Genomic DNA, 20,111 nt, shown 5'->3' on the forward strand with positions numbered 1-20,111 from the left:
CAGCTCGCGGCAACGGGCAAAAATATTTTTGTCCGCGGCGAGAATAAATGGAACGAGCGCGCGTCGGTTTATCGGCTACGCATTTTCGAAGATGAAAAAAAAATCGAGAACCACGACTTAAAATGAATTAACGCCGCGGGCGGATGACGATCGATCGCGCTCGCATTTATCGGCGAGGCGAGCGACGAAATTCTCCGTATAAAGAAGTAAAACTTTTTAAGCATCTTCCAACGCAGGTCGGTCGCTCGCGATGACGATTGACTTATTAGTAATCCTTAATTGCTTCATTATTTTCAGTAAATTAATTACTGTGCCTGAAACAGCCTTGAATTATATATGCTCGGGCGTTATTTCTCGGGCATCGTAAAAGTTTCAACGAACCTTGAAATATTATTCTTACTTTCGTTTCATTTGATATAAATGCCCTGATTCTTATAAAAATGTATAAAATACATAAAATATAACATTGTCAGACAAATTAATTACTAAGACAGAAGACAGATTTATTTTCCGATGAGATAGAAATAATGATGGAAAATATCGAAGTACAAGAGACTAACGTAGGATGAGAGACGCACGACGAGGATGAGGGAGGAGAAGTTGCACCGAGCACTTCGTGTTCGCGGATGCGTAGTCTCTTTCTGGGTTAAACGCGTCTCGTACATTCGCCGTGAAAGACGGAAAGAAGTAACGGGGAGAGATACGAACGCGCGTGCCTGAAAAAATGCGGATTGGGGGAATGCGAGGTCGCGGCAAAAACCGATAATTAATTCGGTCACATCGTCATGTTCTATTCGACAATATCTTCCTTTTATTTCGATCGCTCCCTCTTTGTCCACTTCCCACTTCCTTTCGACCTTCTCCCCTTTTCTCTCGTCCTTTCATCTTCGCTCTCAGCAATCTCTCTTGCGACCGCTTCAATCGCCGCAATTTTTCCGCGAAAGATATTTGCTTTGCATCGACATAAAAGAGTGAGAGTTTATTGGTTTTTTCTTCTTCTAATTATTCGAGGTGCGCTTAATAAATATAATGCTTTTAGACGGGCTTTTACGGGTAAGAAAGGAGAAATAAAATTCTGATCGGGATTTCGAATTTTAATTCCGCTTTTATTCTCATAGAAATTTCGGTTAATATCCATTATTTCATATTACGCTGGATTTATGGCTCGTGAGAAAATGGGAATATCAAAAATATAGGATGCACGATTTACGCGACATTATATTTAATTATACAGAGGTAAAATGTTACGTATTTGTATAGCAGAGAGGTAAATCCGTTTTTTGTGCGTTGTTGAGATTAAATTAAAAATCAAATTGATCGCAGCGGCTTGTTCCGTGTGATAAAGTACCCTTCGCCTTTCCGTCCACCCTTCGTCGATGACTCCATTCTGATCGTCTGTCCTGATTTCGTTTCGGAACAACCCCCTCCGGTCGCGCGCGCCCCTTTTTCGAGTGGAAATATTCCATTCCTCTCTGCAAAATATATCAGCCATCGCAAGTGAAGACTTTGTCGAAAATAATCTCGTTATACGACGGTAAAGCCAATCAGCGAGCGAATAAATCGCATCGTTGCGTTTCAAATAAATCTAATAACTACAGATATTCAATGATATCGATTCGGATTCTTGGAAAAATGTCAAAATAATACGTAAATAATCGTCGTATCATTTTTCTTTAGAGATACTTTGCCGTGTGTATAATTAGTCTTAAATAAAATGACGATTAAATTCAAGTGGATTAAAGTAATCAATCGCCACGAAGAAACATCGCCGTTCGTCGGAATGTCGATACGTTGCTCGTTTATCGAACGAACTTTACCACCGCCAACATTTTGACGAACCGATAATAAGCGACGCGTCGTTGTAACGCGTGCCGTTGGAATAATTTGACCATTCACGTATCCGTCAATTTGCTCATTTAGGGTGACAATGCTCGAGTACACGCGTATACACGTGCACATATACATATATCCACACCGGATACGATTTGTATCTCTCTATACACAGGCGGGCGCAATTTATTTCCTCCAACGGGCGGAAATTAAAATCGATCATTGGCTCGCTCGTATCTCGGCGAGATATCCCAACGTCCTCTCCTTTTCTCTCCTCTCGAGTCGTGTCTCGAGATTGCTCGGCCGATGGGGTCCACCTAAATAAATAATGACGGCCAAATTCAATCGGCAGGTTATTCGGGTCACTTGATCCTTGTCGTTGTCGATCGATCGATTTGGGGCCCCATTTTACAACCGGAAGCTCCATGAAATCGGCGACTACTCCATCCTCTTCGGTTCGCATATTTCAACCGAAGGTCTTTTAAATCGTTAATTACATTTATAAACTCTTATCGCTCATTCAATCTTTTTTTTATTGCGATTTCTTTTCTTTTCTTTGTTTATGACGCGAGAGCGAGATGAAGAAAAAAAGAAAGCCCTTTTCGCCGTGGGATATGGTGTCGAGATCTTGTTGAACTCGTAATTCTCCCCCGTCCATACATTTAATTTCCTTCCGGAAACAGATTCGCGACGCTGACAATGGTCTCGCACATGAAAAGTGTATCGCGGGGACGCGTTGTAACAACGTGTTTTTCCGATATTATCGGCAAGCGATCGACGACGACGGTCCGGCAAAAGGTACTCGACGCGAAGGCGTCCAACATTTTCTGCCGTTGACTTTAATTTTCCTTCGAATGGAACGTTACGGAAATGTCGCGTCGCGCTGGAAAATATCCGTTCGCGGAATACGCATCGCGCTCCAAGAGAATGCCCATTGAAAACGCAAAATAAAAAACACGGCGACAGTTTTTTTCGGGATTCGGGCGTTTCTGAAGCGAATTCGATTTCCGTTGCACTTTAATGAAACGAGCGTTTTTATTTATTTATCGCGCTTTACTTTATATCGCACGCAGATGCGTGCTTTAGAAAATGCAATAAGAAAAAAAAAAATTACGATTGTTTCTTTTTCATATATCGAATATTGACCACGAGATAATAGATGAGTTACAATATGGTAATGTAAATGATTTATATTAATGGCATATTCGATTACCTCGTATGATTATTAACCCGAGGCATATACGGTAATACCGGCGTGTCTCTCTTACTACCTGCCATGGAGCTCTAGCGAAGTAACTCTGTGTTTTACGACTATATCTATCGCCTGCGGCGAAACGTCTCGTTACCGCACAATGAAGATCTGCGGAAGAGCTATTTCTATCTACACGAGCATCCGCCGACTCGGATGTTGTTTCGCGTACATTAATGTCACAACACACGTAAGGCATCGGCCGTTTAACTGTCAGAGTCGTATCCGGATTGTCGATATCCTGTCGCAATGTAACGAGTGAATTAACGGCGAATTATTCGACGGCGCGAAATTAATACGTATAAAGGCAAGAGAAACGCAACGTGTATAAAATTGATGTGGAAAAAAAAAGCGGAGTGTGCTTCTGCCGAGAAATATGCCCCTCGATTTTACGTACGTAACATCGATAAGCCCCGGGGGAGGAGGAGCGATTAAATAATTCACGGCACGTATGTTTGCCGGCGCGAATCCGCGGAACAAACATTTGCATTGCAACGGACGAACGTTTGAGAAAGGCACGCTTCAATGGAGAACAATCGAACGGGTTAAGTCTAGAGCCTAGACTTCGTCGAGCCTCGCCGTCGTATATACGAGATATCTCATAAATCACGTCTTACCTAACGCATTGACTCGCGATCTGATCTGCTGGCGAAGTCTTTCTTGTTACGAGCTCTTTTACGCAACGGAATACGCACGTACATCTTTGTTTTAAAGATGAATATGGTAAATGGTCTAGCAAACATCTCTCACTCTCTCTCTCTCTTTACAAAAAAAGAAGATGCATATTATTCGATCAAAAAAAATTTTTTTTTTCCGCGAGTTAAGATAATTGAAAATAAATTAAGCGTAAATATTTTCCTTACTGCTATAGATCTGTTTTATTTGTATGTTTGTGTCTTTCAATTATATATTACATTTTATTATATTGTGTATATATAAGAAGAGTTTATAAAAAAAGAGAACCGCATATATTTTTTTTCTCGAATCGCCCATTGAAAAATTCACTCCTCGTAACAACGGATCGTTTCCCTTTTCGAACTCCCTTAACGGAGTACGGTAACGAGCGAGCCGCGATAATCTGGACATTGTCTAGATTTAATTGGACCAGAAGCGATCCCGGGAACTTTCTCGTTCTCGCATCGTCGCGAAAACGATAAGCGAGTAGATTGAACGAGACGCCGGCGACGTACCGAGCTTTAATCCGGTTAATCCCCCCGGAGGGGAAAGTTTGATTAAGTCCGCAAAATGGCTCGGTGTGTATAATTTACGGAAACTTCCGGCCTCTTTTTCTCTTCCCCTCTCTCTCCCCCCCCCCCTCTCTCTCTCTTTCTCTCTCTTTCTTTCGGTGCACTTGGCACTGTGTCGACTCCGCGCCGCTCCCTTGGCAACTCGACGGTTAAGCCATCGCCAGCAGGCCCTTCGTTTGTCTCGGCGAGGGGAAAAAAAATTGCAAAATTCCGCGGACACTCCTCTGTCGCGTTAATCTAGTTAACGCCAGTTGCAATCTCATCTCGGGAGTCGAATCGAGTTAACACCGAGAACAATCGATACGTTCGAGGAAAGGATCGAACTTTTCCCGAATTCTTCTTCTTGTCATCGATTATTATTGATTACTCGTCCTCTTTTACCGTATTTATTCCCCGTTATCGTATCACGATTTAGGGATGACGGAGCGATTATCGCGAGCGTATATATGCACTCGCGCTTGTTTATCCGACTTTTCGAACAGAAAAATGACGGACGCGGCTGCACTTTTCCCGTTTATCGCACGTACGCATCGTCCAATTTAATTAAAGACGATATCACTCTCTTCTTTCGAATTATTCGACGCCAAAGTCTCGCATTATATTTTGTCGCAGAGCGGATTTAGGATAAGGGAGCTGTTGCCCTCGTATTTTCGCTCCTAATCCGGGGGACGTAATTTTCTTTACCTTTATAGAAACTTGCTCATAAGCATAAATATAGTCCGAGATAAACTATATATTCATCGTATTCCTGTCAACGTGGACTACTCGATGAGGGAAGCTGTCTTTTCATTCTGGCGTCGTATTCACGTTTCATCCTTAATTCTTGCCCGTCAGTTGAATCCCGTCCCTTTAGGACGCTCTACAGCAGAAATTATTCTGGATAGACTCTCTTCAGATTTCAAACCCGTAGACAAATCCGAATATATTATACTTGGGTGAAGTAAATCGTATAAACAAACGCATATTGTCTAGATAAATCAACGAAATTATCGTTGCACATCCTTTTCGATTATCCGCATTTCGAGATTTTTCTTCTTTTATTGCAGGAACTAACTCCGTTACATTACTTGTGTCTGGCAGCGAGCCAACGGCTCTCTCGGCTATATTTTACAAACGGGCAGGCGTACACAATTCACGAGCGAGATTATGATGCTAATTAAACGGATCAGTTTACGACGCGATGATTCGCGTCAAGTATTACCCTCGTACGTTATTCTTTCCTCGAGAGAGAGAGAGAGGGGGGGGGGAGAGCTGCGTGTTCTCCGCATAAAGTAATACATTTTTAACGATCGCCGCGTCACTAAGACAAGTCCACTTTTTCTGTTCTTTACCGTGGCCATTCTCTCGATCGAGGCAGAAGAAATTCGCGCCCCGCTGCGCTACTTCGTCATACGAACGAGCATTCCTTTCCGCTCTTGTAGACGTTGATAAATAAGTTCGAAAATCAAACTTTTGTTCTCCCTGTCCGGAAGAGTCCTCAATCTTTTGCTCGAGGCGTACCATGTCTTCCGTTCGCGTCCCTTTCCGATGTCTTTTGCTTCTCGATTTTGCCATCGATGCACCTTTTCATACCGATGTAATTGAATCCACGGTTATCATGTCTGACGATTTATCTGTCAATTTTATCGCTCGAGATTTATCTCGCAATTTTGCGCATTTTATTTATACAGGGTATAAATAAAATTACTTTCTGGAAAATTTGAAATTTTCTCCTCAGGAATTTTCTTTTCTTAAAAAAATCAAGGAATTCGTATGCGAACTCCTATATTATATGTAATTTCATTGGGACTCGGGAAATATTATGAAAAAATTCTTTTTAGTATAATTTTTAGTGATAAAAAAAATGAAAATGTTATACAAGTGAAATATATTCGTTTTACGAAAACTATACAGCTTTTTGCAGTACATTTACAAATCTAAGCTTAAATGACTCCGTGTTTTTCCTCCGTATGAAAGAAGAGTATTACAATAGAAAATGCATATACAATAAAAAAATTTATTTTATAGAAAGTTGCATTAAAAAATCTTTACAATATTCTCTTTACCTGAAATTTCGAACAAAAATATCTTCAAAAACAGAGAATTTTCAGGGAATTTTTCTTTTTTAAAAATTTGAGTAGACACCTTGTGTCATATATCTCAGGGAATATTTTTGATCGTATACATTTTGCTATTTATATTTTGAACGTTTTAGTACTCTTTTTGATTCGCGTAAAAATATCAAACAGCAATTGCCGGCGAGCAGATTCGCGCGAGATTACGATCGCGTGAACGATGACAGTTGTAGTTACGTAGGAGGCACTCTCGACTGCGATCACGTAATCTTGAACTTTGTTTGTGTGTAACGATGTTAAATTTTATGAGACACGAAGTCCTATAACTTCAGTGCCATTTTTAGAACGGTAATATGCATAAACGGATTGTCCCACAAACTTGTATGGATTAAGTTTATCGCGACGACGACGACTGATTTCGAAATTGTACCACTCTGCTATCGGCGTCCCTGATGGACAATCTCATCTTTTGCCGTGTCATAAGCATCGTCGTCAATCGAGCAGACAGTATCGAAATTTAAAAAATTTATAATATAGGGATACTTTGTTGAAATATAAGCGGAGATGAGAGAAAACTTTTATTCTTCTGACGGACGAAGAATATTTTCTCTTGCTCGAGATATATGCAAAAGAAATTATTCGAGTGTACAAGTGTAGGAAAGTTAAAAGATAGATTTTTTTTTTAGAACTCTCGCTGCTGGAGAAATCCGATTAATTCAACGAGCTTTTTTCAAAAGTGCACGCAGCATCCTCGAGGCCATTCTAACCGATGCATCTCGCGTAAGAAACAGCAAGAGGAAAAGAGAGAGACCGCTATCCGCGGCTATGTTATGGCATTTAAGTGCACTTGGCCGCTGGAAATAAAATGCATCTCGCTGTCTATCCCGAAAGTATTATATAAGCCGCGGTAATAACATACGTTCACGTCTTCGGGCTTGCATCAGCAGCGCGCATCGAATGCACTGGCTGTTGTCGAGAGAGAGAGAGAGAGAGAGGGGGGGGAAGAGAGAAGAGGAATTGGTTTTAAAGGGATGCTCTCGAACACGTGCTACGCACACACAGAAATGAATTTCCACTCCCCTAGTTTTTCGATTCCGGCCTCTTTCTTTCCTCTCCTTTGCCCCCTTTGTCGTATTCCTTCATCCGATCTGTCTCTCTCCACTTTCATTCTATCTCCGTCGATCTTTGTTTCCCGCGTCGCTTCCATCTCTCTCTCCCTTCCTCGATCCCTCAGTTTTCCTCTCTTGGTTCCTCTAATGTGTGTCGGTGGGTCGATCGGTATCTAGGTCGCGGGTTTTGGCAGTACGGCCCACACCCTCCTCTCGGCCTCCTTTCTGCACCGCCGCCACCCTCTCGCCAAAACGCGACAACTCGCCGTATCCAGCGCAGCTCTACGCAAAATTCAATTTTCGCGAGATCCGTGTGTTTTTTCTATAATGCAACGAGATCTCTTTTTTTTTTTTTTTTTAATAAAGAGAGATTATCTCCAAAGTTATCGATTTACCCTACAAAGATCTCATCATCGCGCCGCTTTGCTGACACGAATTTTCGACGAATTAAAACGAAGCGCGGCGTCGCGTCGTTTCCCGAAAATTCGTTTAGAAGATATTTTAAAAGTCGGATAATGATGTACGCTTTATACTGCGGCGAAATTACAACGGAATATATTAAATATCTTATTTCCAACGCGATCGATCGATCGCTGCGGCGCGTGATTCAACTAATAGTCATTATGTTAGCCGTAAATACAGCGTAACGCGTTCTTGACCCAAACAAAATTTTCCGACCGTATTATCGGATCGTTGCATCAGCTTCCCACTCTATTAAATCCCGCGCTTGTCCTTAATGCTTATACGAATTAAGGGCCCAGTCTAGTCTAGCAGTATGAAAAATTGATATTTAGTTTTTTTTTTTTTTTTAAGGATATTAGAAATTGTTCTTTTCAGCGTTTCACACATGTTTTTAAACCTTGCATATTTAGCTTTTTTTTTGTGCAATACGTAGCGTGTTTAAAAATGTCGGTGTGACATGCTGCTCTTCGTGTGATTGTTCGAAATAAAAAAAAAAAAAAAATTCGTTTTAGTTTTATTTTCTAGAATATTTGTGAGATACTAAATCAATTTGATTAGAAAAAAAGTGAAAAATAACAAAGTAGTATTATTTTAAAATTAAATATAATATTCCACTTTTCCTGAAAAATTTTTTCATTTCTTAAAAAATCAGAAAAATATTAAATATATTTCTTAAAAAATCAGGATAATATTAATTATATTAATTTTTTAAATCCTACTTAAGTTCAATATCTCGAAAATATTCTACGAAATAAAAGTAAACCGAGTTTCTTTCATTTTAATTACACGAGAAGCAGCATGTCGCATCGTCATTTCTGAATACGCAACATTCGTATTGAACAAAAAAATATCAAAGATTTAAAAATACTAACGTACTGTTTAAACATTAATAAAAATATATATAAAATGCTAAAGAGATTAATTTTTAATACTCTTCGAAAAAAAAAAATTCTAAAAAATTATCCATATATTTTTTTTTTTATACTGATGAAATAGCTGGACCCTTAAAGCATTTGTTACGAATGCTTTAAGGGCCAAATTATCTTTCTCGCGGATAAAATGAAAATTTTTATCGCTTCAACACAATCTCGAAATATTTTAAAATAGCAAGGACACGCGATATCTTTGACGCGTCGACGAATTGTATACAATAGAATATTATATATTATCAGTAGAGGAAAGATACACGTCATTCACCTACACAAAGTACGTAAGTAAAAACACAATAATTTCTCCGCGCATGTTATCTAAATATTTTATTAACGTCGTATTGTATCCCGCGTTCCGGTATGTAGTTTTTATTATGTTGACATCGTCGTGACGGCGGGTCGCGTTTGACGGTAACAATGAAAGTTTACTCGCGCAGGATTAACGCCGATTGTTGACACGCGTCGACTAACACGATAAAAAATTATATATTATTAACAGTGCGATCGCGCGAACCGATCAGTCTAATAGCGGACGGCGTAGAGGAACGACGCGTCATTGACCTATATAAAGTACGTAAGTACATGCACAGCGATCTCTTCGCGCATGTTATCTCAACATTCCATTAGCGTCGTACAGTATCCCGCGATCCGGCGTGTAACGTTCATTACGTTGACACCGTCGTGACGACGGTTGACGGTAACGATGAAAGTTTGCTCGTGCAAGGTTAATGCCGATCGCTGCCGGCCCGAGATCCCTGTAAGTTTCGCGATCGGAAAGCTCGATAAATATCGCCCGGTGAATTTCTGACCGAGTTCCTCCTCGCGAATCCCTCGGCCGGCTATACGTAGCGAAATTGATAATTCGACCCTATTGCGACCCGGCGTTTAATCCTATTAGAACTCAACCACTCGACCATAATACCCTTCGAGGTCACGTAAACGGTAGCTCTCGATCGGCTCTCTCGCCCTCGAATCTGATCGATATGCTGACGGGATTACGCGAGAATATATATATTGTATATTTATATCGCATCTCGAAAACTCGGATTATGTTTGGAAAATGTTTAAATGCAATGTTGCTTCGTGATTCTTGATCGCGACAATTTTTCACGTCACCTGTCATCCGTAAAGCTTCGTGATTTTAGCGAAACAGCAACATTTACTCTCTGGAGAAAGCTGGAATTCTCAGAGAATTATATTGAAACTTAGGTTTTTTTTTTGTTTTTTTTTTTTTAAATTCTCTATTTGATAATTTCGCTCTTACATTGCTTATATTACTTTTATAGGCCGAATTGGGAAAGTTGTCAATTATACTTGTTTCAAATATATCTCTCTTTATTGCCATTTTTAATGAAAAGAAATTTTCCATTTTCGTGTCGTGTACAAATAAAAAATATTTATTCCACAAAAACTATTCAATTCTTTTCGGTATAAGTATTTTCAAATTAAACATTTGAGACTTATATAAGTGACTCTTTATTTTTCCTTTGTATAAATTAAAAGTATTGGAAGACTCACACGATCGAAAAATTCAATAAATTGCATTTAAAAATTTTAAATTTTATCCAAATATTCTGACAAAGATATCCCTGGAATATTCTCCAGGGATTTTTTTTACAAGATTCAAATAGACACTCTCGCGTCGTAGGACATTTTCTATCGCGAAAGCAAACGATGGCACATCGTGAGGAGGGGGGGGGGAGGGGAGGGGGGGGGGGCGTGCGCGAAGGAAAACGTGCTAATGCGGATCCACGTGCGCGCAGAAATCAATTTGCAAATCTATATTTACATGAAGCATTGTCGTTATGCCATTTCGAAAAGTCGCTGACGGTCGCGTGGGGAAAGGTGATCGCGATGCACGCGTCAATCAGTCCGCGAACGAGAAAATCGGGAGCAGTTAAACGTAGATAGACAGATAGAACGCGTTTTCGCAACAAACGCGATGACGAAAGTCGACAGCGGCAATTTTGTTCACCATCTTGACACGCGTCTTGACAGTTGACGTCGTAAATGACGCGCTCTCTTCGTAGCAAGATATTTATGAATCGTGATCATTTGGAATAAAGTGAGATATTTACGAGCGATAATACTGGTAATGCATTTAATCAGTTATATTTCAAACTTTACATCTTGAATTTGAGATTTGTCCTATAACATATCAGGATATAAACATAGCGTTTGGAGAAATGTTCTATCGCAGGGTGTCTACTCCCTGGGAAAATATGGAAAACATGTCATTCTGAGAGAATTTTATCGGAAAACTTTTTACAAAATTCTCTTTATAATTTTGTTTTTATATTATAAGCAGTAGGCAATTCGCCAATAAAGCAAGTTGTAAATTATGTGTTTAAAATATATTATAAATATATATCTATCTCTGTTTATATATATATATATATATATATTTATTTTTTCGATGTCTTAACAAAATATTAAATACACGGTACATATTTTTAATTTTAATTTTTAGTAATAAATGAGAAACTAAAAAATGCGTATAATGAAAAAACTGATTTTAACCAATGAACGCATGAAAAAATCTTTAAAATATTCTCTTTATCTGGAATTTTGAACCAAAATACCTGGAAAATCAGGTAATTTTTGTACAAGATTTGAGTGGACACCCTATATTTGAATGTTTCTAACGTCTCGCGTATACAGCCTTGTCTCTACGAATAGATGAGATGATTCAGACGTCTTTAAAGTGTCACGTTTAACGGAGCAAAATAACAATGCTCCGCGATCGGCGGTGTGCATTCGGCACGCGTATATACAAGACGATCGCACGCACGCACACGCGTGCAACATGCGTCTGCTGCGACGCACGTGGTGCCCAAGCGACCGTCTATGAATAAACATGCTGCGAATCTGCATTATTCGGCACCGATCACCTGGATTTCGGGCGCGAAATACCAGTACGGTCGATAAACCCGCGCGAGACTTAATTTTGTCATTTATTTGCCGTCGACGAGATATATGTTGCATTGTCCCTGTGACAATACAATACCTGCGTGCTAAGACTTAATACGTTTCCGTGGAATTTTAATCGGCAGTTGCACTTATCGAAGCTTAACTATCCAAGACCGAGTTTAATTTTCAATCGTTCGTAACATTTAAAACTTAAAACTTATTGACATCTCTAATAAAAGAAAAAAAAAATTATTAGCTTAATGTGTGTGATTTAAAGACGATGATTTTCGAAACGATCTGTATACGCTATGTACAAATAATTTCTCATCAACGAGGTCTTTGATATCCGAGGTCTTTGTTCGTTAAAATGCTAAGTATTCTTGCCGGCAAACAATAAAGACTTTGATCTCTTCTACTGCAAAATTCGCGAAACACCGCGCGTTTTAAAAGATTTGGACTTATTACCGGTGCTATTCGTCTCTAGTAGACCGACCGCTAATGGTAGAAAACAAAGTTTAAATATATACATTTAACACTCGGATCTTTCCTCCGATATTTCTCGCTCGTCTCTTGCTCTTGTTGATTATTATTCGCATTTTTTTTATTCAATCATTTATTCTCAAATTTATTATTTTCAATAATCTATTTATTATTATTATTATTATTATTATCGTCGTTTTCTATCAGGACGGGAAGCAAGATTTACGACATACTTTAGAGAAAATAGTTGGCTAATCGTTTCTAAAATTCTCCCTCTCGGATGACATTCTTCAGATAATCGATCGTACACTTAATTGCTTCTCTAATTGAAATTTTAACGCGTGGCAATTATCTCGTCTTTCTTTGCGATGATAATTATCTCGACATATCGATGCTTCTTTAACGATCCCCGCGATAATTGACACAATGATCCGCTATAAGTTCGAGAGATCCATGTTCGACGCTTATATTTTTCAGGAAAATTTGCCGCGAGTTTTTCTTTTACCTAGCGCGAATTCGCTTGTAAAAGCGGATGGGAGAAGGCGGATATATGGATAATTTATTCCTTCGGCTGCAGTAGCGATTTTTCCAACGTATCAGCGACACTTTTACCGCGCATATTTTATACGTCCGTTCGCCTCGATGTCATCCCAGTCCGTTCTTAAAAGCGCTCTACGTTTCCCCGTCAACTACGACGAGGTAATGACAATAATGTATGTCGCGTATGTGCCGCGAGAATCAATATACAACATAGATACATGCGCATAAATAATCCCCCTCTCCCGTCCTCTCGATCGTAAACACGGCTCGAGATACTTCCGTTGTACTTACGTAAGGGGGTACTTGGAACTTGACAAGAAATTTTTTTTTAGAAGAAAACGTCGCGTAGAGAAGGGCGTTTTAATTATTCGTAATTATTCGAGATGAAGCGCTGGGAATGTTTTTCTCTCGGGTAAAGAGATTTAAATGAGATAGTTTTAATTTTTGGACGGATGTCGTTCTCTCGCTGCACGGGAGACGCACGGGAGGGATGGGAGACACAGTAGCGGTCGATATCTGGCAGCAACGTTGCTGGCGTCCGATGAGAGGTCCACGCTTATCTATTATGTTCTTACTACGGCCATTGCGAACAATAACTGTACCGCGAGGAGATTCGAATTTGTCGCATTGTCGTAGTAGCGCGTAATCTCGGCATACTTTATTAACTGGAGCAACGTCATTTGTTCGACAGAGGGAAACGGAACTCTCTCGCTCTCTCTTACTCCGAAATTTTAGTTCAATCATTATTTATATTACTATTATAGATATTAATTATCTTAGTCATATATATATATATATATATCAATTGTCATATATTATATGAATTATATATTCATATAATTATTATATAATAATATATATAATAATTATTATATAATGATAATTACATGAATTTATTATTTACATTATTCGTGTATTACAGCACATTCGTAAGATAAATTATTCGCAAATGATTGTTGATAACGTTGTTCACTATCGTATCATGACTATTGTTGCGACGTTGAACTTGCAATTGTGCGTCTCAGTCAGTTAAATTCTCCTTTTAACATTTATCTCTCACTTTCGACGAGCGCGCGTCCAACCCATTAACCGACTTTAAAATTGATAGCGACGAGTGCTTCTTCAGCAGCTCTCGTAACTAAAAACTTTTGCTCGCGTCAGGATGAATACAACAACGCAAATATCTGCGTGCGCGAAGAGAAAAACGAATTATCTTCCAAATGAGAATGTTTGAATTTAAAAGCCACAGAGAGAAAGAGAGAGAGAGAGAGAGAGAGAGAGAATAAATCACGCATTTCATCTCTCATAATAATTTAAGCATAAAACTCGCATCTTATCTTCACGATTTATTTTCCCTCGCGTTCGAAAAACAAATCCAACAAGATTACTTACGTAATATCTGTGATTCAGTGACATCTCTTCACGTTTCTTCGCCAGCTATTTTCTTTTCCCCTCGTCTAGGAACTCGCTCACGACGTCTCGGAGATGCTCGCAAAGTCGATGCTCGCGATTTCCATGGTCTCTTCTCTTCTTCTCGAAGCTAGCCAGTGGATACTCGCGTGATGTCTTCAAAGTGCTCTCTTTGCGGGAAGATATAAAGGCTCGTACTTTTATGCAAAACGTGTGCCACGTTTCATCCACACGGGGGATGGCAGAAGAGGAGGACAAGAGGAGAATAATTCGCGCGCGCAGTCGTTACTTGGCTGTCTCTTTCCTGCACGGACAGAGTGTTATCCTTCTCGTTTCCACGGGCGATATCAGTCTTGTATATTTATTGTCGGGGTTCCGCACTTATCTCTTAGCGTCGTCATTATTGTCGCTTTTGCTCGCCCGCGCGTGCGCGCGCGCGATTGTTTCCTACGCGTCTCTGGGTCGTATGTTCTCCGACTATCTCGTTCTTTCTATTCTCGGCTCACTTGCACCACCTACGTCGCGCAGATTTTATTTTCCGAAAGATTGTCTTTGCGAAAAGGATTTGCGTCGGAGGATATTACGTTTTAGACGTATCTCGAAGACGGCATGGAAGTCCCGGCGCGAAGAGAGGAAACGCGCGCGTTTCTTCTTTTGTTCTATAAAAAAAAAAAATATATGGATTTAGCTACGTTTATTTATTCTCCCATGGTTTGTTCGAATTAAACTCTACGCGATTCGCCCGCTAAAAGATATTACGATCGATGAAAATTTTTAAATCCCTCTCGGGAGAGATATTACATTGCGAGAAAAAAAATGTCTCTTTCGTAAATAAATTATATTATATCCGGATGGAGAGATAGAAAATATTCGGTCGACTACTCGGAAGTGTGTCAAACGTGAAGTTTCCGGTAAAAATACGGAAGTCGAGTTTTAAATTGCAGCTTTTCATAATCAGATTTCGCGCGTTGAATTTCACACAGACTGTTCGTTCTCAATTATCAATTTTTCATGTTGCAGAATTTTTTTTTTTTTTTTAAATAAGAGAAAATAAAAAAAAAGTATATAAAATTCTTTTTTAATATTTTAGAGGATTTTCGATCGTGTTCGCTCTTTGTTGATATGCGCTTTCGTACAATCGCGATTCGACATTTTTAACATCTCATTCGCCTGTCCACGTATCTTATCGTATCAGGCCTGACTAATAATGCACAAGTATAAATAGTACGCGTTCGAAACGTCACCGTTATGGACCGGAGCTTTTAGCCCCGCCTGTAAAAACGTCGCGGTCCATTAGCGATGCCGACGATGCAACGTCACTTGGTGCGATGCAAAAATCCAACTATTCTCCGTGCGCGCGAAAAGTCGAGGAATGCATCGTTCGGCTGTTATTATCCATGCTGTTCGTAACGGAACGAAAATAAAATCGGACGCTGTAAAGAGAGTGCGCGTTCAAAGATGTTAAAAAAAAAAAAAAAAGTAACATTCGCGACGTGTGCAACACGTGACGCGATCTCTCGAAATATTTCGATGTTTCATCAATCGAAATAATTATTTTCGTCGTGTATACAAAATAATATTATCGTCACACGTGCTCTCCATCTTATTATCAATTTTTTGCAAAATACACGTCAACGTTAATATAAGCGGAGGAGGATATTCATTCGACAATCGCGCTCGTGATGCTTGCGGATAATTTTCAAGATGAATATTTTTCGCTAACGATGAAACATCGTTCAGAGGGATCGGCAACGTTACAGATAGAGCGACTCGTCGCTATTGTTCCTCCCATTCTGAGACTCCGAAGTGCGACTGTGATGCCAATATCGCGCACCGGACGACGTGATATCGGGTCACCAAATCCAGCCCTGTCCCTGGCAGCAGCCGGCCGATAACTTACGCGACGCATCGGCGCGGCAAGGCTATTAATATACGCGGATTGAATTTACCCGTAATTACCGTTGGATTAACCGGCGGATTTGATTCACGGCTATTCCCGATCGTCCATTGAAAACATTGGACTCGCTCCGTCTCTCTCTCGATCTTATTAAGGCGACGCGATGCATGTAGACCTTCGAATCACAGATATAGACGTTGATCGATCGTTAATGGATCGATTCCCTCGAATTTGTCTCATCGGGAATGCGGAATTTAATCCTTTCAGATTTGATGACAGACTTCGAACTTTCCCGCGCTCTTCTTGGAAAAATCTTGAAACGTCTCTCATGTCAGTAGCAGTAATTGCGAATAATAATCCTGCTCGTTAATCAACATTATATGATTGCGTAATACAGTGCTCGTTACGCTCGTTAACGATTTAAAGTCGAATACGCGTATCTAGTTATCCGCCTCAACGATCAGCTGTTGCGAGGAGTAACATGACATATCGATTATGCATTGTTTATTCTCTCGCTGAATCAGTCAGATTTTCAAACCGAGTGTACATTGTTCCGCGCGAATAAACGGAGATCGGTCAATTTTATCGCCAACTATTTATTTCCGATCTACCATGGAGGGGTGCGGCGTGTCTATCTAACGCGGCTAGCGTCCGATCGATCGATCGATCGATCAGACATCAGTTACGTCGAACACGTGACGCCGACAGAAACGTTGTATTTTTCGCAACGCTCGCGGCGAAATCTCGTCGGTCGTTAATTGAAAAAACGTACATGACATGTTTCTCCCTCCCTCTCTCTCTCTCTCTCTCTCTCTCTCTCTCTCTCTCTCTCTCTCTCTCTCTCTCTCTCTCTCTGTCTCTATCTCGCTCTTTCTCTCTATATGACCTCTTTAAATATATGATACACAATCCTTTTTTTTTTTTAATCCACGCATACATAGCCACGTAGGAAATGTACTATTTCTAATATCTCGCGTATCTCTAGTATCTCGCGGGTACATTATTATTAAAAAAATATATATATATATACATGTATATATTGTTTTATTACAAAACAAATATTTAACTCTAATTATAATAATTAATAATTATTGTTCAACTCTGTTTATAATTGTATATATTTATTCCGTCTTGACGAGATAAATATCGCGGTCGCGCCGTGGCAATTAGAAGGAAGAAAAATGAAAGACGCGTAAGAGAAGGAGAAAAAAGAGAGCGAATGAACGAGAGACAGACGGGGGTAATATGTCCCGGCTCGTTTGTGGGATTTGTGACGCTGCCGAGTGGATATAAAAGAGGGAGCTTGAAGAAAGAAGAGACAGGAATCCCTTACGCTCTTCTTTATCCTCGACGGCAGGTTCCTCACGCACACAAAATACTTCTTTCTCACTCGCGTGAGAATAAATTATGAGACGCGACTCTCTCTCTCTCTCTCTCTCTCTCTCTCTCTCTCTCTCTCTCTCTCTCTCTTTCTGGTTAAGCTGGTTGAAAAGTTTTTGATCCTTTCTCGCGATCGCGACTTTTTCATTCGTGTCGCGCGAAAGGTACGAATCGCGAACGCCGATGGAAGGAACCCGTCCTTCTACCTCCAGACGAATGAAAGCGGACGTCACGCTTTTCCGCGTGACTTGGTAATCGATCAGAATTAAATGACAACCTGGACGCGGATATAAATTGCCGGCGAGCGACGCGTTACCAGTCAGTCGTCGCGACTGATGTCATTAAAAAATTCATGGAAAAGGTTTCGCGGCTGCTAAAATAAAATACGCAAACTGTGAAAGTGCGAGAAAATCGCGATGCTCGATGATCTGTGAATCTGACACGTTCGTTTTGCGTTCAAGTTAATCGCCTATTTATTATAATGTACGGATAGTACGTGTATATTTTACGGATGACTGCTTGCGCGATACTGTTGCACTCATATTCGCGTAACGGCATTCGATGCGCGAGACGTCGCCTCGATTGTATTTGACATCAATGTAATAGCCATGAATGATATTCGTTAGCGTGTTTGTTTAATATCGGGAAACGTTACTGCTCCACGTCGCGTTCAATTACACTCAATCGGAAATCCATTGCGACACGCGATTTTTTTTTTTTTTTTTTTTTTTTTTTGCGGGGTGAGCAAAGATCGACGGCCGCGTGTATCGTTAAATCTCGTTGAATCCGTATCGGTATGAATGGTCTTTAATTACGGAGTTTATTGATGTCGATCGTCGCGCATTCATCGACGCATCGTCGCGATCGCAGAATTAAAAGCGGAATTTTCGTTTTCTTTTTCCTTTTTGCTTTTTCTCTCAGAATTCTATATAAAAAAAAAAAAAAACATCTTTGTTGTTGCTTCAAGTTAAATGCCGCTATTTCTTTCATTTGTTATTAATATCCGTATTTACTAATCACTTGATTAGCTCTAATTAGCGACTATCAGTTGATCTCGGCTGTTACAAATCGCTATTGTCATACATTCTTTCTGGAGAATTAGCTTGTCATTTCAATTGGAATCGCGCATCGTTTTCCTCTCTCATCGATGCAGGCGAGAGAAATCAAAACGACGACTTCCGGTACGGAAACTCGAACTTTTTCCATAAGCTCGGCGAGGAAAATGGGAAAGTACTTTAGCGGAGATATACGCCCCGCTATACAAGCGAAATCTGCAGTGAATCGGAAATTTATCGTTCGCGCGCGCGCGCACACACACACACAAAACACACACACACACACACACATGTATATATACACATACGAATCTTTCGTTTACTCTTCATCCATCCACGCCACACTCCACGATTTACAAACGCCTCGCACGTTCGCGTGTTCGAATTATCTCTCTCGCGTGTGGTCCGAAACGTGTCTTCAAATTTTAATAACGAATCTTCTTAAAAAAAAAAAAAGAAAAAAGAAAAAAAAACGAAGCGAACACATAGTTTTGTCACGTAAAAGCCGGGATACGTGTATGCTTAAAAATCTAATCGCATACGAAATTATAATTTCATGAAATTGTAACTTATTGGATATGTATACATATGTATATTTATAAAATTTAATATATTAAATATTTTATACAATTGAATCTTATTCGTAATAATTATTGCTCGATTAATAGATGTAAATTTGGCTCATCTTGTCAAAGGAAAAAAATTGACATCTCTCGAGAGCGTTTCTCTTAATCAAACTTTTGAATTCTCTTGATCAACAAATGAATAAACGATACGATATATACGTTTATTAATATTCGACTGTTTTTACTGACCGATTATTATGATTTATCTAGACTAGACAGATCTAATAAGATTGCGATATTCAAAGAGAGAAAAAATTATAACGCACATGCCGGCGATTGCACGCGGAGATAAATACAATAGAAAAGCAGATGTGTATTAAAAACACCCACGCGCAATCACGCGCATGTGTATCTACCCTGTAAATGTCTCCATTGTAAATGGATCCTGTCTTGCGCGCGAATTACCGTAAATCATCGCGCGCGAACGTGTCAGAGGCCGGATTAAGCTACGCATTAAATCAGTTGTCCCGCTGCAGCGACGATTAATTTAAATTATCGCGCGTGGGAATTAGGACCCATCGAGATGTGACTTAGGGCACCACGTTAAAAGTGTACGAAAAATAATTACGGCGCAATCGTCAAAACGCGATGCTTCACCGGCATCGATATGTCATCGGCCAAACTCTCCACAAAGTTCCACTTTTTAATATATATATATGCTTTAATCGATATTAGAGATTCGATTGTTAAATTTTATCATAACGACAGTCGTTATATAATCATTGTTTTTCTCTCAATTTATCTTAAATTCAATTTTATGGCTTATTATGTAAATTTAATGGCGGAATTTTTTATAAAGTTTGAAACAATATTTTAATTCCAGAAAGTCGAATATTCCATCGCAGAAAGCTATTTCTACGCTTGTATCCGAGATTGTAATATGAAGTTATTTCAAAGTTATAGGATAAATATACGTATTCGCAAAATAAATGA

The 20,111-nt window shown here is 39.6% G+C and overlaps 2 protein-coding genes across 3 annotated transcripts in view; one reads left to right on the forward strand and one right to left on the reverse strand.

The window, feature by feature from the left end:
- LOC138938550 (mediator of RNA polymerase II transcription subunit 20-like) overlaps positions 1-20,111 on the forward strand; it is a 75,923-nt gene that overhangs the window by 41,257 nt on the left and 14,555 nt on the right. The gene's annotated exons all lie outside the window — the stretch shown is intronic.
- LOC138938549 (facilitated trehalose transporter Tret1-2 homolog) overlaps positions 1-20,111 on the reverse strand; it is a 56,581-nt gene that overhangs the window by 34,064 nt on the left and 2,406 nt on the right. Inside the window, exon 2 of the mRNA XM_070305611.1 lies at positions 14,203-14,735. Coding sequence (XP_070161712.1) covers positions 14,203-14,226 — 24 coding nt within the window. The 5' untranslated portion in view covers positions 14,227-14,735. The remainder of the gene's footprint in view (positions 1-14,202; positions 14,736-20,111) is intronic.

The sequence above is a fragment of the Polyergus mexicanus genome, unplaced genomic scaffold (assembly GCF_030449975.1).
Source record: "Polyergus mexicanus isolate NDT 795.1 unplaced genomic scaffold, iyPolMexi1.0 SCAF_13, whole genome shotgun sequence".
Classification (NCBI taxonomy): domain Eukaryota; kingdom Metazoa; phylum Arthropoda; class Insecta; order Hymenoptera; family Formicidae; genus Polyergus; species Polyergus mexicanus.